Source organism: Anoplolepis gracilipes, chromosome 3 (genome assembly GCF_047496725.1).
Source record: "Anoplolepis gracilipes chromosome 3, ASM4749672v1, whole genome shotgun sequence".
In the NCBI taxonomy this organism is placed as follows: domain Eukaryota; kingdom Metazoa; phylum Arthropoda; class Insecta; order Hymenoptera; family Formicidae; genus Anoplolepis; species Anoplolepis gracilipes.
The window spans coordinates 14,651,613-14,676,124 of NC_132972.1; the positions used below are offsets into that span (position 1 = coordinate 14,651,613).

At 31.8% G+C, this 24,512-nt stretch overlaps 2 protein-coding genes across 2 annotated transcripts in view; one reads left to right on the forward strand and one right to left on the reverse strand.

The window, feature by feature from the left end:
* On the forward strand, window positions 1-2,933 carry LOC140664266 (trafficking protein particle complex subunit 12). Its single transcript, XM_072889251.1, has 2 exons — window positions 1-268; window positions 351-2,933. Exon 2 carries the CDS (start codon window positions 437-439, stop codon window positions 2,018-2,020), a length of 1,584 nt encoding a protein of 527 aa, XP_072745352.1. The 5' UTR covers window positions 1-268; window positions 351-436; the 3' UTR covers window positions 2,021-2,933.
* Zfh1 (Zn finger homeodomain 1) overlaps window positions 2,663-24,512 on the reverse strand; it is a 27,988-nt gene continuing 6,138 nt past the window's right edge. Inside the window, exons 2-9 of the mRNA XM_072889250.1 lie at window positions 14,416-14,726; window positions 12,418-12,558; window positions 11,865-12,165; window positions 11,125-11,486; window positions 10,486-10,839; window positions 9,898-10,218; window positions 9,629-9,791; window positions 2,663-9,033 (exon numbers count right to left, since the gene is read on the reverse strand). Of these exons, the coding sequence (XP_072745351.1) occupies window positions 8,840-9,033; window positions 9,629-9,791; window positions 9,898-10,218; window positions 10,486-10,839; window positions 11,125-11,486; window positions 11,865-12,165; window positions 12,418-12,558; window positions 14,416-14,726 (2,147 nt within the window). The 3' untranslated portion in view covers window positions 2,663-8,839. The remainder of the gene's footprint in view (window positions 9,034-9,628; window positions 9,792-9,897; window positions 10,219-10,485; window positions 10,840-11,124; window positions 11,487-11,864; window positions 12,166-12,417; window positions 12,559-14,415; window positions 14,727-24,512) is intronic.

Consider the following 24,512-nt stretch of genomic DNA (forward strand, 5'->3'; position numbering starts at 1 on the left):
AAGTGACGTGACCTCTCTCGTGTTTCTCTTTTGATCTTGTATCTGTTTGATATCTCTACTGTCAAAAGTTGACGTATAGCGTATAGTGTACAGGTTGATACATATAACCTCAATTTTTGTAATCTTCTGTTCTCAATATATAACAATGATTAAAGTTCTAATAAATTGGACACAATGAAATGAAATATCATTTGCTACGGTAATTTCGAAGATTCTTACGGAAAAATTGGGATAGGAGATAGAGAAAAAAAAATACTTATATATGCAGGTAAGAAGAAAAACTTTTTTTCTCTCAAGTTTGATAAGTATTTTATCTCTCTTATTTAACAATACTTTTCTTCAAAAATTAGAATTCCTTAGGTAGTAAATCATACTCAACACTTGGAATAAGATAACTTCATTGTAACCTAAATGAAATAGAAAGAGAAAGAAAGAAATGGCAGAAGAAAATGCAACGATGTCTAAATCAAAAGATGGGGATACAGAAGGCAGAGATATGGATATAAATTGTTATTTCAACAACGCAACGCCTAAGATCTTTGACGAAATCGTCGTGCCAAAAAAGTCCGACTTTTTCGACGTACAATCAATCCCTGTAGGCCTGATTTCAGACTACGGACCCTTGTGTGACGTTGCGTCGACAAGTTCTTTTGACGTGACCGTACAAACATCTACGCCTTTGCTGTTGGACGCGACAGTTGATCGAGTCGAACACAATGCGTTGAGCGACGCGCACCGAGATGCTTGGATACCATCGGATCATACGCGAAAGATACTACGGTCACTCGCGACCTCCGCAGCTGGCGCCAGTCACCTGGAGCGTGAGAATCTCACTATGCCCGGACTAGCCGTGCAAGGTGACATGCCTGATTTGATCAAGAATGCATCTAATCACTTTTTGGGCGAGGATGAGAACATCCATCGGAATGTGCTCACGGCGTCCGACGTAACACAGGATGAACGCGGGTTAAGGAATCTGATACAGGCCGGTTGTTACAGAGCGGCGGTCAATCTGTCCGGCAGACTACTGGCTATCTATGCCCAAGGTTACGGTAAGATCAATCAACCTAGCAAGCATACACCTCATTCTTTGCAGCTTTGGTATACGAGACTCTCGCTGTTGGTCAAATTGAGACAGATGGAGGTACTGGAAAACGAATCGAAGTCGTTTGGTAATCTCGATAAGCCCGACATGTATTTCACCTTCTACCCAGAATTATATGGTACCAGACCAGGCTCTATGGCATCGTTCGCTTTCAGATTATTGTTGGCGGAGATTCCTTCGTATTACGATAAAACAAAACAAGCGTTAGATAATTTGTATAAACTTTTAGCAACCGTCCATCAGATTATAGCTAATTTCCAAGCTGGTCTTAATGGCGAAGGAACACACAAAATCAGTGAGTCTGATCAGCACGAGGCCGTGAAATTGTGGACAGCCAGAAGATCCAGACTTCTCATTTCCATTATAAACTGTGCTATTGGTATGAGAAACTATATTCTTGCGATAGAGATACTAGAGGATCTGTGCAAACTGCCAGATTGGACTGCGGAACAGATAGGTATCTTGAGATCGGCCATAGGAAGAGTGCATTTGTTTCTCGGCGATGTCTCAGCGGCGGAAAAGTTTCTCGTTCGTGGTAATAAGGAGGAGAAGACAACAAGTGTCCGAGAACTAGTGGACAACGGACTAATGGCAGTCGCACAGAATGCCTTTCAAGAAGCTTACAATTACTTTCAGTCGGCATCGGCGATGGATCCGTCCAATGTAATGTTGATTAATAACATGGCGGTGTGTTTGTTGTACACCGGCCAGTTGAGAGCGGCTGTGTGGTTGTTTGAGAGCGTCGTCAATAGAAATCCACTGAAAAGTCTGCAAGAACCTATCTTATTGAACATGTGCACATCGTACGAGCTGCATACAACACATTGCAAGCAACCGAAACTGCATCTATTGCGGCAGTTAAATAGATACAAGGGCGACGCGGTCGATATTCAATGTCTAAAACTAGCTATGTAATTAAATATTAGTCATGAATTCTCATTGTTAATGTTATACCTTGAGACTTGAGCCCGTTATTCTCTTTGAGATTGGTTGTATAGTTAATTAAAACGTGTACAAAGATAATAGAAGATTGTAGGCTTTAGTACAACAGTAATTTAACTTGTGTCTTTATAAGAATTTGAGAAAATTATTCTAAATTAATTCTCTTGCCTTAGAATTTAATAACTGACTTTATTAAGTAAATATTTAATCTCCAGTATCTTTAAGATTAATTTTCTTAAATTTGGAATAAAGACCATTGTTACACTTTAATGTTTTATTAAAAAAAACAAATTGTACATTTTTAAATAAATAAAATTATGTGCAAACTACACTTGGGGTCGGATATAAAAAAATGTTAAATCTCAGGAAAAATGTAAATGTTGTGATATTATTAATGGTAAAATATACCTATTGTTTAGTTAATACATATACTTCTACTCTTTAATGCTTTCAATCTCGTATCATATTGATGAAATATAACATGCTGTATCTTTTTACGTTACTCATATGTTCTATCTGTATTTTGTGTTTTAGCTGATTATTCAAAAATCGTGCATGCTTTTGTACTCATACATTTTAGGGTTATCGATCGATACAGGAAACAACAGCGAAACATCAAAGTAAAATAGCCTTTATTACATCGTGAAACGAGGACAATTTAACGAATGTTCAACAATTGCTATAGTTTTCTCTTCTCACACTCTATACTTCGCTCTACTTCTCTCGCGTTCGTGCGTGTAAACATGTACGATTCACGCACGTCTTTTCTTTACCACTTAGTTTATCCCCCGCGTTTTTTTTTATTATTACTTTTTTTTTTTTTTTTTTTAATTGAAAGAATACGAGTACCGCAGCGCGTTTTCCGAAAATATATATTATGTAATAAAATCCAGTATGTTTTTACTATTTTTTTTCTTGCGTTCATAACATGTGTTTCGATCGTTCTTTTTGCGCATCGGTTTCTGCGTTTTCAGTTTCTCGCATTATTTCCTCGTTTTTTTTTTTAATTTTTTCTATCTTTTATTTTTCTTATTTTTATTCTTTAAAACTGGCTTTTTAAACTGGCTAATTTACTCTTTCGCTCTCTCTCTCTCTCTCTCTCTCACACACACTTTCTTGTTATCGCGCGATTACATCGTAGCATATATTATTAGATTATTAGATTCCCAAACTGCACTCTCTCTCGCTCTCTCTCCCTGCAGAAAAAAGGCACGAACTGGCGGAAAAGTCGGCCTAACTGTATAATATTTTCATTTATTTATTATGGATGGAACTTCATGTCTCACATACATTATTTTTTTTTTTTTTTATTTATTTCCTCTCTTTCCCTACCGTCGTCCCATGGGCCTCACGGCGATCTCGGCCCGTTGAATCGTTAGTGCCGCGAAAGTCAACGACATAGTGAGCGCAGCGCAAGAATCTCCGCATATCGATTATATAATTCACGATATATCAATTAATTAATTTATATTAATTATATCAGTTAATTTATGTCATTATACGCGTCTCAAATGCCCATCGCCGACGATCAAATTTCAGTAGGATCGTCCTTCGTTAGATTAATTTGGGTATTAATTTTAGTACTTCTTTTTTACAGAGAACAATATTTATTTCAGCCACAAAAAAATAAAAATAAAATAAAACGTTTCTTGCGTTTTAAACATAAAATTGTGGACTATTTGAGTAATACCGGAAATCCTACGCAGTTACAATAATATTGTCTGCAAAAATATCAGAGTCATAACTAGAATTTATCAAAGGTGAATCGTTACTTTTATCAAAAATGCGTAAATATATTTTCGAGATAGATGAATATCACTTTTAATGTGTAGAATATTTTTTAACGGTGTTTTTGTATTGAACATTTTATGAACGAAATTAATTATTTAATTTATAAAAGACAGTGAAAGAAACTTTTGCATACAAACACAGATAGATATTCTTTCATTATTTAAATTCAATACTTTATTATTTATTTTATTTAAAATATATATTAAATATATATTTTTAATTTTAAATATAAAATAAAAAATGGAGAATTATATTAATTCGTTTGATAAGAAAAATAAAGCAAATTAAAATTTGAAAACAATTTTTGAGAATTTACTATTAATAATTATTTTTGTATAATTAATTATACAAAATGTTCTTGAATAGATATGGTATAAATTAAATTATCACTATGTGTGTACAAATAATTCTAGTTATTATGTACTCTGATTATAATTTTTAAGTATTTCAACATGTGAAAATATGTAAAGCTTTAAAAAATTGTTAATTCAACAATAGCATATTTTAAAAGTACCAAAGACAAAGTTGCTACCAGCGATATTCCCTATTTTTTCTTTAATCGATTTCCTAATTAATTTTATGATAAAACCAAAGATAATTACGAGTAGATTGCAAATATATAACTTTCAGGGTGTAGCTTTTTCCGGTTCCAAAGAAAACGGACTTGAAATCTTTGAAGCTCATTTTCCTTGGTAAAACAGTAGATTTTAAAACTTATGCATTTATATGTATATGTGTTGGTGTAATTATCCCTGATTTTATCATAAAATTAATTCAGAAACATCAATCAAAGAAAAATTAGGGAAAATTTTGACACAATTTATCTTGCAAATATTACGATAAATTCTACGGAATTAGTTGCATGACGAATTTTAAAAATCATTTGTTTTTTATCATTAATTACATATTAATTATAAAATTATATCGGAGCTTGCGCAACAGGCACTACATCGCCAAAAAGAGCCTTTCAAATTATCTCTCGTTCGAATACGTTCACACTTCGTCGTATTACAATAATATCCACATCGCTATTCCTGGCAATTAAATGTAATTTTGTGTGTGTATATATACATATATATATATATATATATATATATATATATATATATATATATATATATATATATACATGTATAATATATATTATATACACAATTGTGTATATAGTATATATATGCCACTTTATAGTAAATTTATCTTTTTTTATATACGTCTACAATATTTATATATATTTATGTATACTATAGTATAATATGTTTACGCCGTCTAATCTCTAAAAAAGAAACGGTACATTATTGTCTGCGGTATTTTTTTGTTTTCGAGTATTTATATATATAATATATACAATTTATTTTTGGCATATGTCAATGAAAAGCTCAATGGCGTGACCATGTAGAATTCATTGAGTACAATAAATCTGAAAATTTTCGTTCACGCTTCGCGAAACTCCTTATATGTATAGTCGATCCACGATTTATTTTGCAGAATATAAGGAAGGAAGGAAAGTGGAAAAAGAGAAGAGAAAAAAAGAGGAGGAAAAGTAGAAAAGGAGTGGAAGAAAAGGGGTATCCTTTTGCTATGTTTTTTTAAATTAATATTATCAGGAAAACTTTTATTATTTTATTCTTTACAATTATACTCTAACGAAAATAAAAGTGTGGATGGACTAATCAAGAAGTATCGTGAAGGTAATTCTGCTCTTGACAACGATGTCGCACTAACGTTTATGTAATTTTTCATTTATCTTGGCAACACTAGGCAAGCTCGGTCGTTCACGGAAGGCATCGTATGGTGCTTATTAAATCGTTGCTTCAACAATCATAACAATTTTCATCGCTCTTATCTTTTCCTTTTTCCGCTTATTATCTTTTTATTTATTATCTTCGCTGTTGCTTTTCTTTGGTTTTATCTCATTATTGTTCGTTCGGGAGATAATATCGATGCACAAAAGCTGGCGCGACTTACATAAGTTTTTTTTTTCGTTATTCAGTAGTACGTACATATATTGAGGCAAGCGGGTCGCAAAAGCTCCCGAATCAGAGGAGAGAGAAATGTAATATAATATAATACTTTATATATATTATCTATATACGTATATATATATATATTTATATAATATTGTCTTCGTAAGTTTCCATCTTTCCCTCCTGATGTCCTAACCCGTTGTTGGTCGTGAAGTCACTTAGAAAGTTACTCGAAAAGCGAAGATTTTAATTGAGGGTTGACAATATAATTTCATTGAGCTTAAAATTATATAAACTAAAACTCATCGAAATTATATTACCTTCCATTCTTAATATAAATACAAAGCACAAAACAATTCGAACGATTCGATTATCGTACTCAAAAGAAACGAGACGCAGAAGTTACAAGAGACTGAAGGAAATTAAGTTAAATATTAATAAAATAAAAAAAAAAAAATAAAAAATAAACACATTGAGGAACGAAATGTCTATATTTAAAATACGCATTGAATATTTTTACTAACGAGTAGATACAGTTAGGAACGACTTGTCGCTTGTAACTAAATAAAATGCGATTAAGAATCGTTGCATATTGCAGACTGTAAAGAAGGGGAACGAGCGAGAATAGTTTTTTCGCACCATTAAAGAGAAATTACGATAATTCTATGTGTCGGATGTAAGGAAGAGATCCGTTGCAGCTGAATTAGCCGCTGTTCGATCGATTAGTGTACTATCTCGTATCCGTATAATATTATATTATAATTATATAAAAATATATTTCTTATATAATCATATATTAACACTATAATAAATGAGTATTATAAGCATTATATCTGCACATTTTTTTATCTTTCTTTTTTTTTTCTTTCGTGGTAGTGGTAAACACGATGCCTGTCGCGGATAACCGAAGCTTCTACACACACGAAACGTCAAGGACGTACCGGTTTGCCGTATGCCATATACACACTGGCACAAAATTTCAATAATACGGTAATATCTGTATCTCATATTTCTTTCTCATCTTTCTTTATCAATAACAATATCACTTATCACTTGTAGTACTCGTGTAAATAAAAAGACGCATAAACTGTTATAAAATACATTCTCGAGTATTATCAATCTGTAGAGTATATATATATATGTATATATATAATATACGTTCTTATCTATACGCGTCCGAACGAATAAAATCATATAAACGTCATAATATAATAATTTTAATAGTACAATGTTGGAAGCATTTAATATCATATTTAGGTGTTATGGTTATTCGGGCCTCGGATTTCGGTGAAAAGATTATTGCGAGGTTTGATGCACATTATTTTTCGTCGCACCTTTTCAACACACAAATCTTTGGATTTTCAATACAAAAACTTCTTGCACAGAACATCAAAATACAAGACATTTTTGTATTTTCAAATACAAAGATACGCAAAGACAATCTAATTCTTTGGATATTCCTTTTAAAACTTTTATAAATGTCTTTCGGATTTCTATATTCTTCAGGTCTATAGAAACTATTGATCTACGGGCTTCCCAAATGAAACACACATGTCGCACACACCAGGAAATTGTTTGTGCTATATTGCAGAAACAAAATCGGGATTTCGATGAAAGGTGCCACGCGGCGTTATTCGTTGCAAGAGGAAGAAGTGATAAATAAAATGAAGAGGCCCTGAGAAACGGATCCTCGCGGAATGTGTAACGCGTTTCACGATGTACTACGTATCAGCATCGTCTCAAATAATAATCACGTTGTGTTATAGAAATAACACGTCAACTTGTCATTAACTTGTTATCACCTTGTAAGTACAATAGAGTTTAAAAGAATAGTTCTCGCATGACATCAATCACCGACCCGCATGGCCCTTAAATTCCATGTTTCTCTCTCTTTCTCTCTTTCTACATATACAGTAATGTATAATAATAATAGTAATATAATAATAGCCTTTTTTCGTCGAGTGAAGTTATTCATTGTAAAGAGGCGGAACATGAGATTCTAATCTTCGTCTTTACGTCTGACGAAGTCTTTTAATGTTAAGCTCAATTAACAGCTGTACTTCAGATATATTTGATTCGATGAACTCAATATATCTTTATCTTTACCTATGTAAAACGAGTATTACACTCGTTTTACACTACGCGCGATCTCCATTCTCACAAATCCGAATTATATCTTTGGTACTTAAGTTTTAGAAATTACTTGTTGAGATACAACATGACGTCACTTTATTTAAAAGATGAACATTTTTCTTATCACTGACCGTTTTGATCGTTGAACCTAGCTCGTATATTATTATTATTATTTTTACGAATGGATATCGCGCTCTCCATACGGACGTGGCTAACAAATTTGTACATTAATTAGTTTTTTATTATTGTCATGGTATATATAATATTTTGTTAATAAAAATACTAAAATATTATGTATATTATATAATATATATATAATAGATTATTGCATTATGCTTTTTTGGTACCGTTACATGCGTTTGGTTTATTTGTCAACGCCACTTACCACGAGTAGTTTCTTTTCATTTCTATTTCATATTCACCGGTATTGTTTCTTTTTTTAAAATCTAAAACCGGTTGACACACACACAAACACACACACACACACACACACAGACGATACAAGAGAGACATTGCGAACGTCTTTCATATCTCAATCACAAATTCTAACATACATTTCAACCATTTTCGATTTCTCCTATCGCTTAAACCATTTTCAGGTTTCTCTTTTTTTCAAAGTACGAACCGATCATCAATAAAATGCCATGGGCTATGGCTTTGTAATGTGATGTCGCGCGTAGCATCTTATATATATATTATAGCCTCCTGTGAAATGTCGCGCTCCCTTTAAAGTTTAAGTGAGAAGAAAGTATGAAGGCGTTCTAGCGTTTTCTTATAAGACGAGGAAAATCTCGGAGGAAAAATTCGCACAAAAGAGAGAAGTTCTAAATGTAAAAAAGAGAAAGAACTGCATACATTATATCTAGGTAAGCGAGCAAGCTTTGGATGAGCAAGTGGAATATTTCTATTCTCTGTAGGGCTTGCAATAAGAGTAACGATGATTCATATGCTGACTATAGGAGCCGGAGTGAGAGAAGCGCTTGAGGCACTTGGAGCACTGGAAAGGTTTTTCGCCGCTATGCAGCCGCTTGTGTTCAGTTAGATGATGCTTGTGCTTGAACGCTCTTGGACACTCCACGCATTTGTACGGCCTTTGCCCTAATATTTATCAATTTCGTTAACATTTATTCTTAACAATAAGTATTCGTAACAAATTTCAAAACATAATAAGCGTTTTTAAATTTGTTAGAAACGAATCATCAAGATTGAAAAAATAAAATTTCTTGCGATAAATTAAAAAAAAAACCGGAAATATCAATATAAATCTTATTTATAAGTTTTCAATCTTACTAATATAATTAATAGAATCTTATTTTTCAATATATTAAATATATTAAATATTCCTGGGAAAAAAAAGTCCATATAAAATTGGCCATATATGGATTTTGTCAATATTTGAGCATATCTTGCCAAATATAGTTATATATGATAATATAATAATTAAATAAAATCACATATATATCATATGATTTTATTTAATTATCATATAATATCATATATGACTATATTGGTAAGACATGATCAAATATTGACAAAAACCATATATGGCCAACTTTTTTTCCCGGGTTCTTAATTGAACATTGAAAAAGTAAAAAATTGTAAAAAGAAGAATTAAAGATAAATTATTTTTAAATTGAATAATGAATGACTCCCGTTGAGATCGCGATAACAATAAAGATAATAGTATACTGACCGGAATGTTCATACTTGTGTCTCATAAGAGAACTGTGTTTGGAAAATGTTTTGTCACACCGATCACAGGAATAAAGACCTTGCTCGGTTTCTGTTGTTACAGGGGTTGTTTCCAACTGAGGTGCAGCTTCACTTTCACTTTTTGCATTTATTTGATTTTGACTCTAACAGATAATATACGAATTATATACGATAACGAAATTATATAAGAGATACGCATTATATCATTTATATAAAATGTTTAGATTGATATTTTATTTTCATTATTACCTTTGTTATTATCTCTCCATTTGTAGGCGTACGTTTTGATTCAATAGGATCAGTAGCAGTCTCTTCGTCTATAACGAGAGGCGAATCCTCGAGGTCATCGTTGTCAACGTTTGGAGCTGGATTATCGTCCTTCTGCTCGCAAGGAGATGAGGTATTTCTGCTCGATATTTCACTTTCTATAGTTGTTGATACAAGTGCTTCCTTTTTAGACAAATCCAAAGGCTGCTCGACAACAGTTAGATTTCCCAGGGCTAAAGGTACCAAAGCCGGTGGCATTTTTGATTCCCTTCGATCCCTGGCTCGAGAATTTTGAAACCAAACCTACAAAATAAATAAACAAATAAATAAATAAATAACTAATATATATATATATATATATATATAATATATATATATATATATATATATATATATATATATATATATATATATATATATATATATATATGTATGTATGTATGTTTCAAACATAGTATGACAGTTGCAGTGATTAACTGTTATAGATTTATTAAATATTAGTTATTAATAGAGAAATCTTATAATAATTTTTAAATTATTATAATTAATTAATGTTTTTAATTTGCGCACCTGTACCACGCGAGTAGGAAAATTAATACAATTAGCGATCATGATGATTTCCTCTTTTTTAGGTCGCGGATTGATGGAGTAGTAACCTTTCAGAATGGCCAATTGTTCATCATCTATGAGCGACCTAGCTCTAACCCTTCTACCGTTGTCGTTGTGAGTGTGGTTGCCTTCATCCTCATCCTCCGAATCCACCTCAGAACTGTCCTCCATTTTTCTCTTACTGGTTGATCTCGATGTCGGATGATTGACATTTTCTAATTTCGCAGCTAGACCCTCACTCTGTGAGTCATATTGATCTAATGCAGCCCAATCCGAACAATGTGTCATCTCACTAGACATTTCGCTATCTTGATCCTGCACACATAAGTTTTAATGTTCAAATCAGTTTCATTTCAAAAAGAAAAAAATACATTTTTTACATAACATAGATATTAGAGTTTTACACAGATTCGTAAACTAAATTATATAATTGTGTACCTATTAAATATATCATATTTATCAAGAGTTAATTTTTTCTTACTTTTTTAACTTTTAAAATTATAAAATTATAAAAGTTACTGTTATTATAAGTATATACATTTAAGTTTATCGCAAATATATAAACAGACTAACATAAGGATTTTTGCTAAATGTAATTACCTGATAATCTTCCTCCAGCTCTCGCTTCATTGTAGCCGGAGACGTGGAGAGCTTCCGTACATTTGCTTCAAGTAGCTGTTTCGTCACGGAAGTATTTACGGTTTCCAGAATTCGCCGAACAGCATCGAGACTCTGCATTGGATCCGCTGGCGCGGGAGATTCTTTACCTTCAGTACCTTCCGTTCCCTCGGAATCCGCTGTCGATGGACTCATCACTTCTCGATGCGTCTCAAACTGCTCGGCGATCTCGTCGAGCCGCTTAGAGTGCAATTGGTTTAGCAACTTGCCTATCGAAGACTGCAAGATATAATTTCCGTATCCCGTAATCATCTGAGGTAGCAAGGTCGGTACGTCATAAATACCTAAATAATTAAACAAATCAGACTTAGGAAAATAGAGAAATGTATTTTATTAAACTTCCGTTTATAAATTCTTCGACAAATCTTTTTTTTTTTTTTTTTTTTTAGGAAAAATATCGAAGGACGTTATCATTTATCATAATTTCTCGACTAACATCTTGTTTGAGGTATTCAAAACTAATCATAAGATGTATAAAATTTATAATTTATAATGCGCGCTTTTTAAATCGTCCATTAAATTCGCAACAAGTAAAAGATAAAAGAATCAACGAGAGAGTGCGTAAATGTAATAACATACACGCACAGAAGTAAATATAAAGATATAAAAAAAGATTTTAATATATTTAAAAATACATTTAAAAAAAACATTGACAATATTACCTGCCGCAGCTTCCCTTTGTATTTCCTGATAATCCGAAGGTGACAATTTCGGCAAGATCGGCAAGAAAGTATTATTATTAGCTGTCAGCAGATCAACCTCGCGTCGTCCCGATAACGGCTGATACGTCTTTTTCGGTCCCCGATCGACATTATTTATAGTATTTTGTCTTGACTTTTTTAGATTCATTATCAAACACTTCTTTGCCGTCATGTGGCTCGAATACGAACCCGAATGAGAGAAACGTTTGCTGCAATTGTTACATTGGAATGGCTTCTCACCGCTGTGAATGCGTAGGTGTTCCTGTAAGGGAAAAGCCAAATTTTAAGTTAAAAGCAGATATTATTTAAGATCGTAAAATTTCAAGATAATGCACGAAAAAAAAATAATTTACGTAAAAAATTAAAAATAAATATTAAATTATAAAAAATGGTTACTTTATAATATATTAATTATATAAAATAAATAAAATGTAAAATAAAAAAAAATAATGCAATATTAAAATAAAAAAAATAATATTATGCATTCTAATAAATCATTACAATAATAAAGTACCTTAAGATGATGCTTGAACTTGAAGGCCTTCTCACAATGAGGACACTTGAACTTTCGTAAAACGGCACTTTCGTCATGACTAATCATGTGCCTTTGTAACCGGTAGACGTTGGCAAAGGTTTTACTGCACACCTTGCAAGACTGTTGAATTATTGAAAAAATTAATTGCAATATATATGTATTGGGCATCTATTATTTGCTCTTCGAGCTTGTCTATTATTTTATTAAATTATATATATATATAATTAAATAAAATATATATGTATAATAAACAGGCTCAAAGATCAAATAATGGATGTATGTATATTAGATAAAAAATTAAATAATTCACGACAGTTTTAATGAATCATAAATATATTATTTATATAAAACAAATATGTCGCAAATGGCATAAAAATAATAACGCAAAATTCAATAATAATTTGTTGACATAAATATTTCTATCTTAAACTTTCTTCAGTGATAGAATTAATGTTGTTAGTGCTCATGCATAACTCCAAAGATCAATCAAGAAAATTCATTATCCTCCCAGAAAGTTTTATCCAGAATTTTTTGGAGGAAAATAAAATTAAAATTAAATAACTTAAAAATTTTAATAGTATGGAATAATGAAAATTTAAAGTGTAAGACCAAAAAATAACAAAAACGTAATTCATCAATGGAAGAACCAACACAGACGCAAAATCAAAATCAAATATAAAAACCGCACAACCGTGACTTTTTGCAATAAGATTTAAACGGCTTATTATAATTAGTTGTATAAGTATATAATAATATATTTCTTAGTGAGCCTAGTCTCCTTTTTATTAAGTCAATTATTTTTTTTAACGTGTTGTACTAATTTTTCACGTGACTCTTTTTGTGACGTATGTCTATTTGAAAAATAAATTCAAATTTTATTCCCAAACAAATTGAATTAAAGGCTTGCTATTTATGCTTGTTATTTGTTGGGAATAATTAAGAATTTTCAATAGATAGAATAAAAGCATGATTTTTTGGATATCTTATATGTAATTTTAATCTAATCGTAAACTCGAATGCATTCCATTACGACATATGTTATTTTGTAATTCTGATAGTTGCTGAAGATTATTTGAAACGGGATGATTCAAAACGTTCAAAAATTCTTTGTATAATTAAACTTTTTTGAAGAAAGTTTTTTATGTGCTAGTTTGTTATTCTATTTATTTCATATTATATAGAGTAGTATATAAGAATAAATAGAGTCACATCTATTTATTCTTATCAAACTTTTTACTACGGAAAAGGCATAAATCAATATGTGTGGTCACACAATATTTTCATAAAAAAACTGATTTATAATATTAACTAATTTATGAAAAGCTGATTCAGATTTAAGATAACTTTAAAAAATATTATCTTTAAAAAATATATCGACAAAATTGATACGTATGACATTCGTTGATTCAACTAATTTTCGAAATAATTTGTTTTATCAAGGAAGTATCATGTAATTTACATTGCTACATAAAAGAGATCATATATCAAGATAGATCAAGAATATATCAAGATAGATTTTTAATATGAATTTTCTATTCCTTATGGAAACCTCTAATGTTAAATATACATATATGTATGATGATTTATATAATTTGGACACATCACCAGAATATATTCTCATAACATAAGTTAAATAAAATTTCTGATCTTTAGACGTGTATTTATTTATTTTGTAAATTGCATTCTGACAGACTTTAATCACGCTAAAACTCCAATTTTACGCGTTATATCTATTCAGAGATTTCTATAGAAAAATAAGATTAATCCACACCTGATATATACTATCACTCTATTTAAAAACATTCCTACTCTCTTTTCCGCAAAAATTGTGTGCGAAAAGCAGACAAGCGGCGCCTTTCAGTCGAAAGCTGGCTCCCGCTTTTGGAGGGGTATAATCGATAAGTTCCCGCGCAGGACGGGAACAACCAAGCCCCCGAGCAGCGAGTGTGTCCTTGACGGGTCATCGCGATCACTCACCACTTGGGAGAACTGGGCGTTGAGATCGTGCTTATCGATGGTATAGGACGTTTTGTGCGTGTCCTCGAGATGATGCTGCAGGACACGAACGTCCCGACAGAGGATGCCGCACTGAGGGCATCTTTCGCCACCCTGCTGCTGCTGCTGCTTCGTGGATGATCCGCCCTCGCTGTCGCCGCCACCATCCCCGCGCGTTCCACCGCTACCACCTCCATCTCCGGCAGCATTGCCACCTCCTGCGGTTGGCGCTTCACCCGCGCAACCTCCGCCCACCTTTGTATCCACGACACCTGCGTCGTCCTCGCTGCAGCCTGTAACACGCGGACACGTAATACAACTTTTATATTTCGTCTAGGTAGCGCGCCATTGCGTGAAATACACAGATCAACCTGTGTGCCTTATAACTGATATCGACATCTTACAATGTGTATTTAATATCTTTTAGTGATTTTTTAAATTTAACTCTTTTTTTCTATTTCAAAAATCAATTCTTTAAATTATTATTATAATTATTTTATTGAAACTATACTGTATTATAACATAAAAAGAGAAAGAGAACAAATTAATTTAAATTACAAAACATCTTAATTTTTTTCAATTTTATTAATTTTTCAAGTACAGCTGATTATATTTTAATGTCGAAATTTTCAGTTATAAAAATTCCGACATTAAAATATAATCAGCTGTACTTGAAAAATTAATAAAATTGAAAAAAATTAAGATGTTTTTAGAAAATTAATGAAATTGATTTTAATTTAATTTAATTTTTTTGTAATTTAATTTGTTCTCTTTCTCTCTTTATTAATTTCTTAAAAAGTAGATCATGTTGCATTGTTGCATATTTACTACTATTGCACTAAACTGGACGCATTGATATACAAAAGCACGTTTGATAACGCGAATTTCATAACATAACAAAGATAAAAAGCGACATAATTTCGGTAAATTCGAATATCGTTATAAACAGGATGTTGTAGTAATAAACATAGAATAACATCTATGTTTAGATGCATAACAAAAACGTATATATAGGATCTTTTAATAAAAGTGCAATAAAGATAACGACTCCTTTTTTAATTTTTCGAATGTGTGTTAAAACTATTTATGATAAATACTTTTGCATCGAGTATTGATTGCTGTCTTCTTGTTTATCCTTTCATATACATAAGGATATACATATCAAAGTTGTTTGTATTTATCTCATTGTCAGGCGCGATGCCTTAACGATTTGTTATTTTTTAAATTTGGTACACATAAAATATTTGATATATTTTCGCTCTTCTTTAACATCAAAAATTGATCTTATATTTTAATCTCATTAATTTTAATTATCAGATAAAAATGCGATTTATTTAGTTTATATTCACGAGTATCGGCAAATGAGTGATATATTATAAGATCAAAAGCATTTTTTATTCAGTTTTAAACATGAGTTGAAAAAGATATAATATACTGAGTTAAATTTTAATGCTAAACAAAAATAATTATTTATTCGTAACAATGAAATGTAATCACACTACACAAACATAGCACAGATTCCTTTTCATACATATATAAGTATCCAATTTCAAAAATTCCTTGAAGTTATACACGATGTTTGAACTTATCTTAAAACAATCTTTAATCTGCTCTAAGAATATGAAGAAATGTGTGCACTTAACATATATAATTAAAAATTTATATATAATATTATATGATTAAATATTTTATAAAAAATTGAAAAGCTTATACATATTCAAATAAAATAAGTTCATCTCTTAATCATAAGTTTATATTACATTTTTATATTATATAATACTCAATTACGTGTTATTAAAACCAATGATGTTTTTACTTGTTATGTAATGTATTATCAAAATTAAATATCTAAAAAATTTCATACTAATATGAATATTACTATATACTATACAATTTTACAAATAAATAATTGATTACTATTGAAATTATTATTAATTAATTATTATATTAACTGGGTATTAAAATTAGGTATTGACATTTTTTAGATATTTAATTATTAGTCATATTCTTTTGTCATAATACGAGATGCTAATGTTCCAGCTGCAATGGAAAGCTGTATATATATATATATATATATATATATATTCGAGGCGAGATAGCGAAGTCGACTATCCGAAATTCTCCGAGTTGGACCGCACGTGCAAGATTGGCTGCGATCAATCAACAACGCGTATCTGGCAGCGGGTATCGGTTTACACGTGCGATGCATGGAGCTAATCTCGACTACCTTCGTCAATTACCAATATGCATGGCAGGTCATCGCATCAGTCACATAATCCCCAACGTGGCGCACGTGTATGTACGCGATGCGGAACGTATCTATGCATCTATTGAAAGAATAAAAAGAATAAGGAGACGCGTGCGCGATAGAACACAATCGAACTACATAGATAGATAGGGCGAAACGCCAAAGAACGCGGGAGGAAGAAATATCCATGAGCGCTGCCAAATGTTTCGCGGCGTCGCTATTAAGTACAAGTACATCCGCAAGCACTACAATATATTTCACCGACGCCCACTTCGATGATCAAGCAATGATGATATACGTCGTTTTGAAGAAGTAAATAGTCAAGGAAAAAAATATTTATAATATCGGTCATATCATATGATCTTTCAGGGCAAGTATATATCTCGAAATTAAAAAGTAGGTCAGTCGTTGAGGAATTTAAAGGACGTTTTAATCAAGTATCTTGTTTATTTTCAATATCACTGAAAGTAGCGTTCTATATATTTCATTAAATAGATAAATTTTAATACAAAATACATATATATATATATATATATATATATATATATATATATTGTAAATTTTTTAATTAAACATTAATATTGTTAGCAATATATTACAAACGATATGAGTCCAGTAAAATATATGTATATATTATGCCATACTTAGGGCCGATTGTTCTAACGTTGGGTAACTTTAATCTCGTTGGTAATTATATCTTCGTTTCTTTCAGATAAGTTCTGAAAAAAGAGACGAAAATATAGTTACCAACGAGATTAAAGTTACCCAACATTGGAGCAACCGGCTCTTAATGTGTACATTCCGGCAAAAAAATTGTAGAATGTTTACAATATTATTCCAACTGAGGCGGTCTAATTGGATTAATTATAGGATGAAAAATTGAATCCGTTGAAATTACAGTTTCTTGCGCTTATTATTAACGAGTCATTAAAGTCGCGCATTGCATAAAAATGATCGGATAAATTAGGCGACGTCAGCCAGGGAAGATCGAATTTTCATCTCTTGCTACCCGCAGCCCACTCGTCGGATCGTCGTTTCTACTCTGCCCTGCCATTGTATGTTCGCGGCACATGTGTCATGCATGTAGGGTGAAAAGAGATGGACGATGACGGGAGAGAAGCGTGTCGGACGAGCAGCATTGTTCGCCGTCTCGTATGTAGGTGTGTTATATGTGGGAAGGGGCAGAAAAGCGGAACGGGGTGCGCGTTCGCACAGACCGATCTGTATGGAACACGAGAAAAAGTGGCACATGTCGGTGCCGCTTGAGCCTGGATAACTTTTCGGGTGCGTCCATTGTCAACGAGACCGGATTTAAATGCCCCCGAACGTACAATTTCCCACCGATAATCGCACACACTCGCGCTAATCCGATGCCGACGCCGACACATCGCGCTGATCGCGACGCATTAACCATTTGGCAGCCATGTTCGAATTCAATTCAATCGCAACACATTAATTTATAATTATTTAATTCGTAATTAATTCTATTCGTTTAAAATCTGTTGCGTGCGCAAACGCGATTAACCACGGTAATATTTGATATATTGTATGTGGGTAGATTTTTAAAAATTGGTCTTTTATCCTTTTAATTTTTAAACTCGCTAAAAAAAATAAAAGAGAAATTATTTCGAGATATTAATAAATCAAATTTTTAAATTTTATATGTAGTTTATAAAATTTAGTAACTTTGAGGGTGAAAAGTTAATTGTATTTACATTTAAAAGCATAAATTTAACTTTAACTTATTATAATTTTAACTTTCTGTCTACACCTGGATCTTTGAACTTATATCCGGTTTTCTTACTGTTTTTTCCAAAAAATCAGGCACAAATCAGAATTATTTTTCAAAGTATCCACTACATGATCCAATAGATTTTTAAGTCAAATGTTCAAGATAAAACCGACTCAACCCTCCTTCCGCTATATCGAAGAAATATCGGATTGATTTCGATTGAATTTCGACTGTCTTCAAATCCCTATTGTGACTACGATGAATTAATATTAAATCTTCTCCAAAGTGTTACATAAGATTTTAAATCCATGCAAAAATTAGTATTATGTATTTCGAAACTGATGGTGTTACAAAAATATAGTTTTAAAAATGATAAAGTTGAGGATTTTCAAGATTTTCGATATAAATTTAAATAAATTTTACTACTTATGATCATTTAGTGAATAACTCATTTATCGAAAAATTTCCTTTGCATCACTGTTTATTGTATCGGTTTACATTCTAGTAAAGATATGACGTCCGAATATACTCGAATATGTCAGATGGTTAGGCATGCAAGATCCTATAGAAACGTCTGGAAATGCACAGAATTTCTCATAGCTATGCTTGCGATCGTACGCGATGTGAATCTCGCACCAGACACCACATATTAATTTCGCATAGATGGGTAAGATATTATTACGTAGGTTGTGAACTGGTTTCTGCAAAAACATCAGCCGTAATGAATTGATGCAAATTCGTACCCTGTTGTAATTAACATACTGTTACGCGGTAACTTTGCGCAATCGGAAACGATATGGGATAACGTGATCTCAAGAATATCTTGCCTATTTTATAAGCGTGTATAAAATAAATCCATACATGTTTTCCAATTAACTAAGCAGTAAGAATAATCGAATTGTCAAACTCCATCTCAGATATCAGGTTCACCAAAAATAATAAGCATACTATTCAAAATAATAAAGTAAATAAAAAAATAGTATTCTAACACTATTTTAATAAGGATATTTTTCAAATTTATTTATATATGCTAAAATTTATGAAGATAGGACATTATTATTCTCTTTTCCATTCATTTGTATTTTAATTAATTACCGTTACAAGTTGAAATAATTGTAAGTTAAACTTACGATTTAGTTACGATTTGTCATTCATTAAATATTTTAAATATTGTGATAATTGCGTCAAGTCGATAGGAGTTTCGAAAATTAAAAGCTTAATTGTGATATTAAAAAAAAAATAAGTATACAGTATAATATATTCTTATTTAAAGAAAAAGCTGAAAAGATTTGAATTTTAGTGACATGAAAAAAAAATGTACGCTACCGATCATTTTAAAGCATTAATCAAGCTACGAGGCAAACGGGAAGTCGGTTGTATCTCGCCGGATCACGTCTGCTCACTCGCATCTTCCACGAAGACGAACTTTGCTCGTCGTGAGGCCGATAAGACGTCGAAACGGGTCAGAGCCGTGACCTTTCTTGCCTTACTATGTACACGATCCACGAAGCTCGCCGTTGTCGTGGAGTTACTGTGTCGCTTATGCACTATAACATTTTTTTATTGCGAGTCGAAACGCTTTATCGAGCGTGCCAAAACGATGATTTTGCGATCCATCTACGTGTTTTTTTTTTTATGCAAAACTGGTAAAAAATGTTCTTTGTCGTAAACATGGAGAATTTTTGTGTAAACATGTCTCAAACGCAATAAATTTTAATGCCGTGTCAGGTTAACGCGTGTATAGTAATTAACAACATAAGTTTAAAACTGAAATTCGCACTCCAAAATGAGTAGTTGAAAAATCGTCCTTTAAATTGCAGAAAAAAAATAAAAGGACAAATTGTGAAGAGCTCGTAGTCGATATATTCATAATAAAAAAGTAAACACTTTCTCGAATCGCGTGACGTAATATTCGATGCAATTTCGCCATCTTCGCGCTTCTCCTGCACAGGGCAAGGGTTAACTTCGCCGCGAGCGTTAATGCGTACGAATCACCACGAGCGAGCGAACGAAGACACATCCTCCCCGCGACTCTTCTCGCGGCAAAGAGACGCGCGTACAAATGACGTCAGTGGAATGTGGAAACCGAGTATAGCAAATTGCGAGCAATACCGTGCAATCTCGGATAGCGCGCCGAGAGAGCACTTACGGCGACATGTATATATGTACGATGCTGGGCGTGCGTTGTTGAATTGCGTGACTAAAAAAGACGATTAATAGAGCCACCTTGTGTTCCGCGTCGCAATACAGCAATATTTATCTAAATTAATGCTGAATAGTATTCAGTATAGAGATGTAGGAGAGTAGATTATTGAAACACGCGAGCTTTAATAAGTTGTGTTCCCAGAAGCAGTTTTCTGCAATATCTCTTTCTTTATTAAAATTGTGCTTGCAAATGTGTTATTTCTTTCATTACTTAGGGCACATTAGAATAATTATGAAAAAAACACGCTATTTAAATATCTTTTAATATCTAATAACAATTACCCAAGCTTTTATTTGCCGTAATTTTATAAAGATTTTTTTATAGATTTTGATGAACAAAATCGAATCTTTCAATATATGAATTAATTTCTACATTTTATTTATAATTTACTATATATAATTTACTCTTATTATAATTTTATATACAGGATGTATTGTAAATATCGTAAAGTCTTTTAGATGATTATCAGTTAGTTCTCACTGAAAAGTATCACTAAATCATATACTTATCTAGCATCATCATAATCTTGATTGATCGTACATTACATTTTTTTTTTATTGAAACGATGCGTAACCTAATTTCATAAAGTCTTGCAAAGACACGCGCGGATCTATTTGTGGATGAATTTGCAAGATGACATTTCCTGGGATTATCTCCGCAGACGACAGTATCAATTGTTCTTTCAGAGTGGGTAGTTCGCGACACGCAATTTTCGCGGAAGTCCCTAACATTTCACGTAGAAATGATCAAAGAAAATGTAAAATTTAAGTAAATGGAGGACCTTATAAAAATTTATAAAAATTTAAGTAATCTTTTATAAATATTTACGTTATCGGATATTAAGAAAATCATTAATGATTTAATAGAATAAACTTGTTTTATAATAGTATCTAAAAAATTAAAACGATTAAAACTAAAACGATTAATAACGTTTTTATCAATTGTATATAAGATAAAATTTTTAATTTGTATAGAAATAAAAAAATTTTCAAATTTTACTATTATTTAAATAATAATTTATAAAACTTTCTAATTTTTAATAATTTTTTCTCCCTTTCTTTGTCTCTCTTTCTCTCTCTCTCTTTGGCTACTGACTACTTGTCGATTTATATATGTTGGAAATCTTTTAAGATAAAAATAGTAATAATTCCATGGCGCGGGATCGTGGAATAAATCGCGAATTATCGCGTAACAATCATATGATTCTTGTGAATAATGCGGTCGTTCACATTATCATTACTCGCATACTCGATAGTACATATTTTCTTGTGCGTTTGTCTCGTGTCATCATAGACAAACCGCAATTTCGTTCTTTTTATATTAACACTGATACATTTATGGTTCGGCGCCATCGATTCCGCGTAAGCTTCCAGTTACTCATTTAAATGAGCATTCCAACACGTGATATATACATGGTATATATGACATCATTAGAACTACATATTAACCGCATATATACTAAACGGATATTTTTAGATATTACTTTATTCGTTTGTTTAATATAAATGTCTCATGTATATTTACATTTATATGTTGTATATTTTAAATTGTTTAGATTTTCTGGCTAATTATTCCTACACTTTATTAATATGGTTGCAATATTATTTAGTTATTCGGTCAATCTTTGTATAATAATTATTTTAAAAAAATTAATTCAAATTTATATAAATATACATATACGTATAGTAAACCAATAATCATAATTTAATCAACATTTTTTTTAAAAAATGAAGAAAGATAGCCCAATTAATTTTTATAACCGGTTATTTGGTGACTGTCCATACCTTCGGTATGTTGATAAAAAAGGAACGATCGGTAAGCAGGGCCTTAAAGAGTCGGTGGAGGATTGGAGCGCGCTTACGTCATCCGACAACGTGAGGATTAAGCTGTAAAGGCGCGTTCGCACGGCGCCGAAGATACGGACGGGCGGACGGACGAGATCCCTGGGTCGCGTGTGCGTCGCTGCTATGGTGCGAAGTAAACGATTTCTCGGAGAGGTCATTGAGCTTGATAGGGCGCGGGCGGCCGCCATCTTCCAGAACGTTAAAACCACTTCGACGCGCTCTCATAAACGAGCGAGCGGCGCGGCGAGGCGCGGTAATCCGCGCTGTCCTACCAATCAAAATTATTGAGCAACCGCACGACGTACAGGCTGGTCCTGTGTGTGCGAAGAACGGTCGAAATAAAACATGCCTGAACGATCTGGCACTATCGTAACATCAATGAAAGAGAAGAAGGCAAGATGGCGGATCGCCGAAAGGAAACCATGTATACATATGCGTATATAGTTGTGGTAAAAAAAACTTACGGGGAATCTCGCAATCCGCGGTCTCACTTATAATGAGAGATTCTCTGACTGAAGCTGGAATTAATTTTTTTTCTTAGTAAAGATGTTGAGGAAGATGTTCATCTCATTTAGATAACACGACTTTTCAATTTCTAATATTTATATTATATATTATATAGGTATTATATATATTTATTATATATTATATTTAATATATTTTTATAATAAAGTTTCAAATAAAAATTCTATCACGATATTTCTAATATCGAAATTAATCAAAGAATATGATTGATTTGCTTGTTTTATGAAAAAAATCTTGTCTTTTTCCATCAATTAAGAATTTATAATTGTTTGTATTTCAACACATTAATTACCTATAACGCATTAACATGAATATTTTGTACGATAATAACGCGGGAATAAACAGGGCCGATTCATTGCAAAACAAAATACGCGCATTACGAAAATAGGTGAAATTAAACTATTCGATTATCGGGTACATGAGACATATATATCGTCTGAGAATCGTTATCTGCGAAAGAAATATTTATGCGTTTCTCAATTATGTATAATGAGAGAAATGTACAGATAATATTGAGCTGAACGGCTTTATCTGTTTGAAGTCGCGTGAATCGTTTTATCTCTCATATATGTAGGACTTTTCTCAAAAGATTCACATTGTATCGAAACCAAGAAGAATACTTATTACAATGTCTAAATAATTTTTATATTTATAAGAATTAAACTGGTTTTCACATGAAGAAAAGAATAAACAAAACATGCGTAAGGAAAATTTGCGTCGTGTATCATTTCTCTTCGAATCGTGAACAAAATTATTAATTTTTTAATGCCAGATTACTAATTACAGCATACTAAAATTAACGAAAAAAGAATCTGGATCGCAATATAATAACATGTTAAAAAGAACAAGCTAAAAAAATACAAAAGATTGTAAAATATATCAGGTAAATACGGTAAATATAGTATACCCCGACTTACAAAGTCTGTTCATCTCTGGAACATATGGTGAACGTTGATTTTCTTGTGAGAACATATACTTTCGTACATATGTACATGACCAATGCGCTACGTGACCAATGTCAAACCTTCTTTTGAACAAACGAATAAAATAACATAAAAAAAAATATGTTTCAAATATGTCGCAAAACGTCACAAATTTTACCTGATCGCCGATTCTTTGTAATCACTTTTATATCTTAATTTTCTCGAGTATAGTTTTTGAGTAGGTATAAAAATAAATAAACATGTGAAAATAAAATCTGTACCATATAGTAATGAAGCACAAAGATACAAAATTTAACTTGTATTATTGGGCATTAAATTCTACAAATTTATAATGTCTTTAATTCTTATTGTTAGTTTGTAAATCGTAAATACTTTTATTATATATATATAAAAAAAATTTCATTAAATAAAATTGTATAAAAATTAGTGGCTTTATTTTTCTATATTTTTCTCTAACATTTTCTTTTATATTTTACTTTCTATCTAGAAAAGATTCTTTTTTTTCTTTATTAATTTTTTTTAACAAATCCAAAAATTTTTATATAGATATTATATTCACACACACGAGATATTTGTTCGT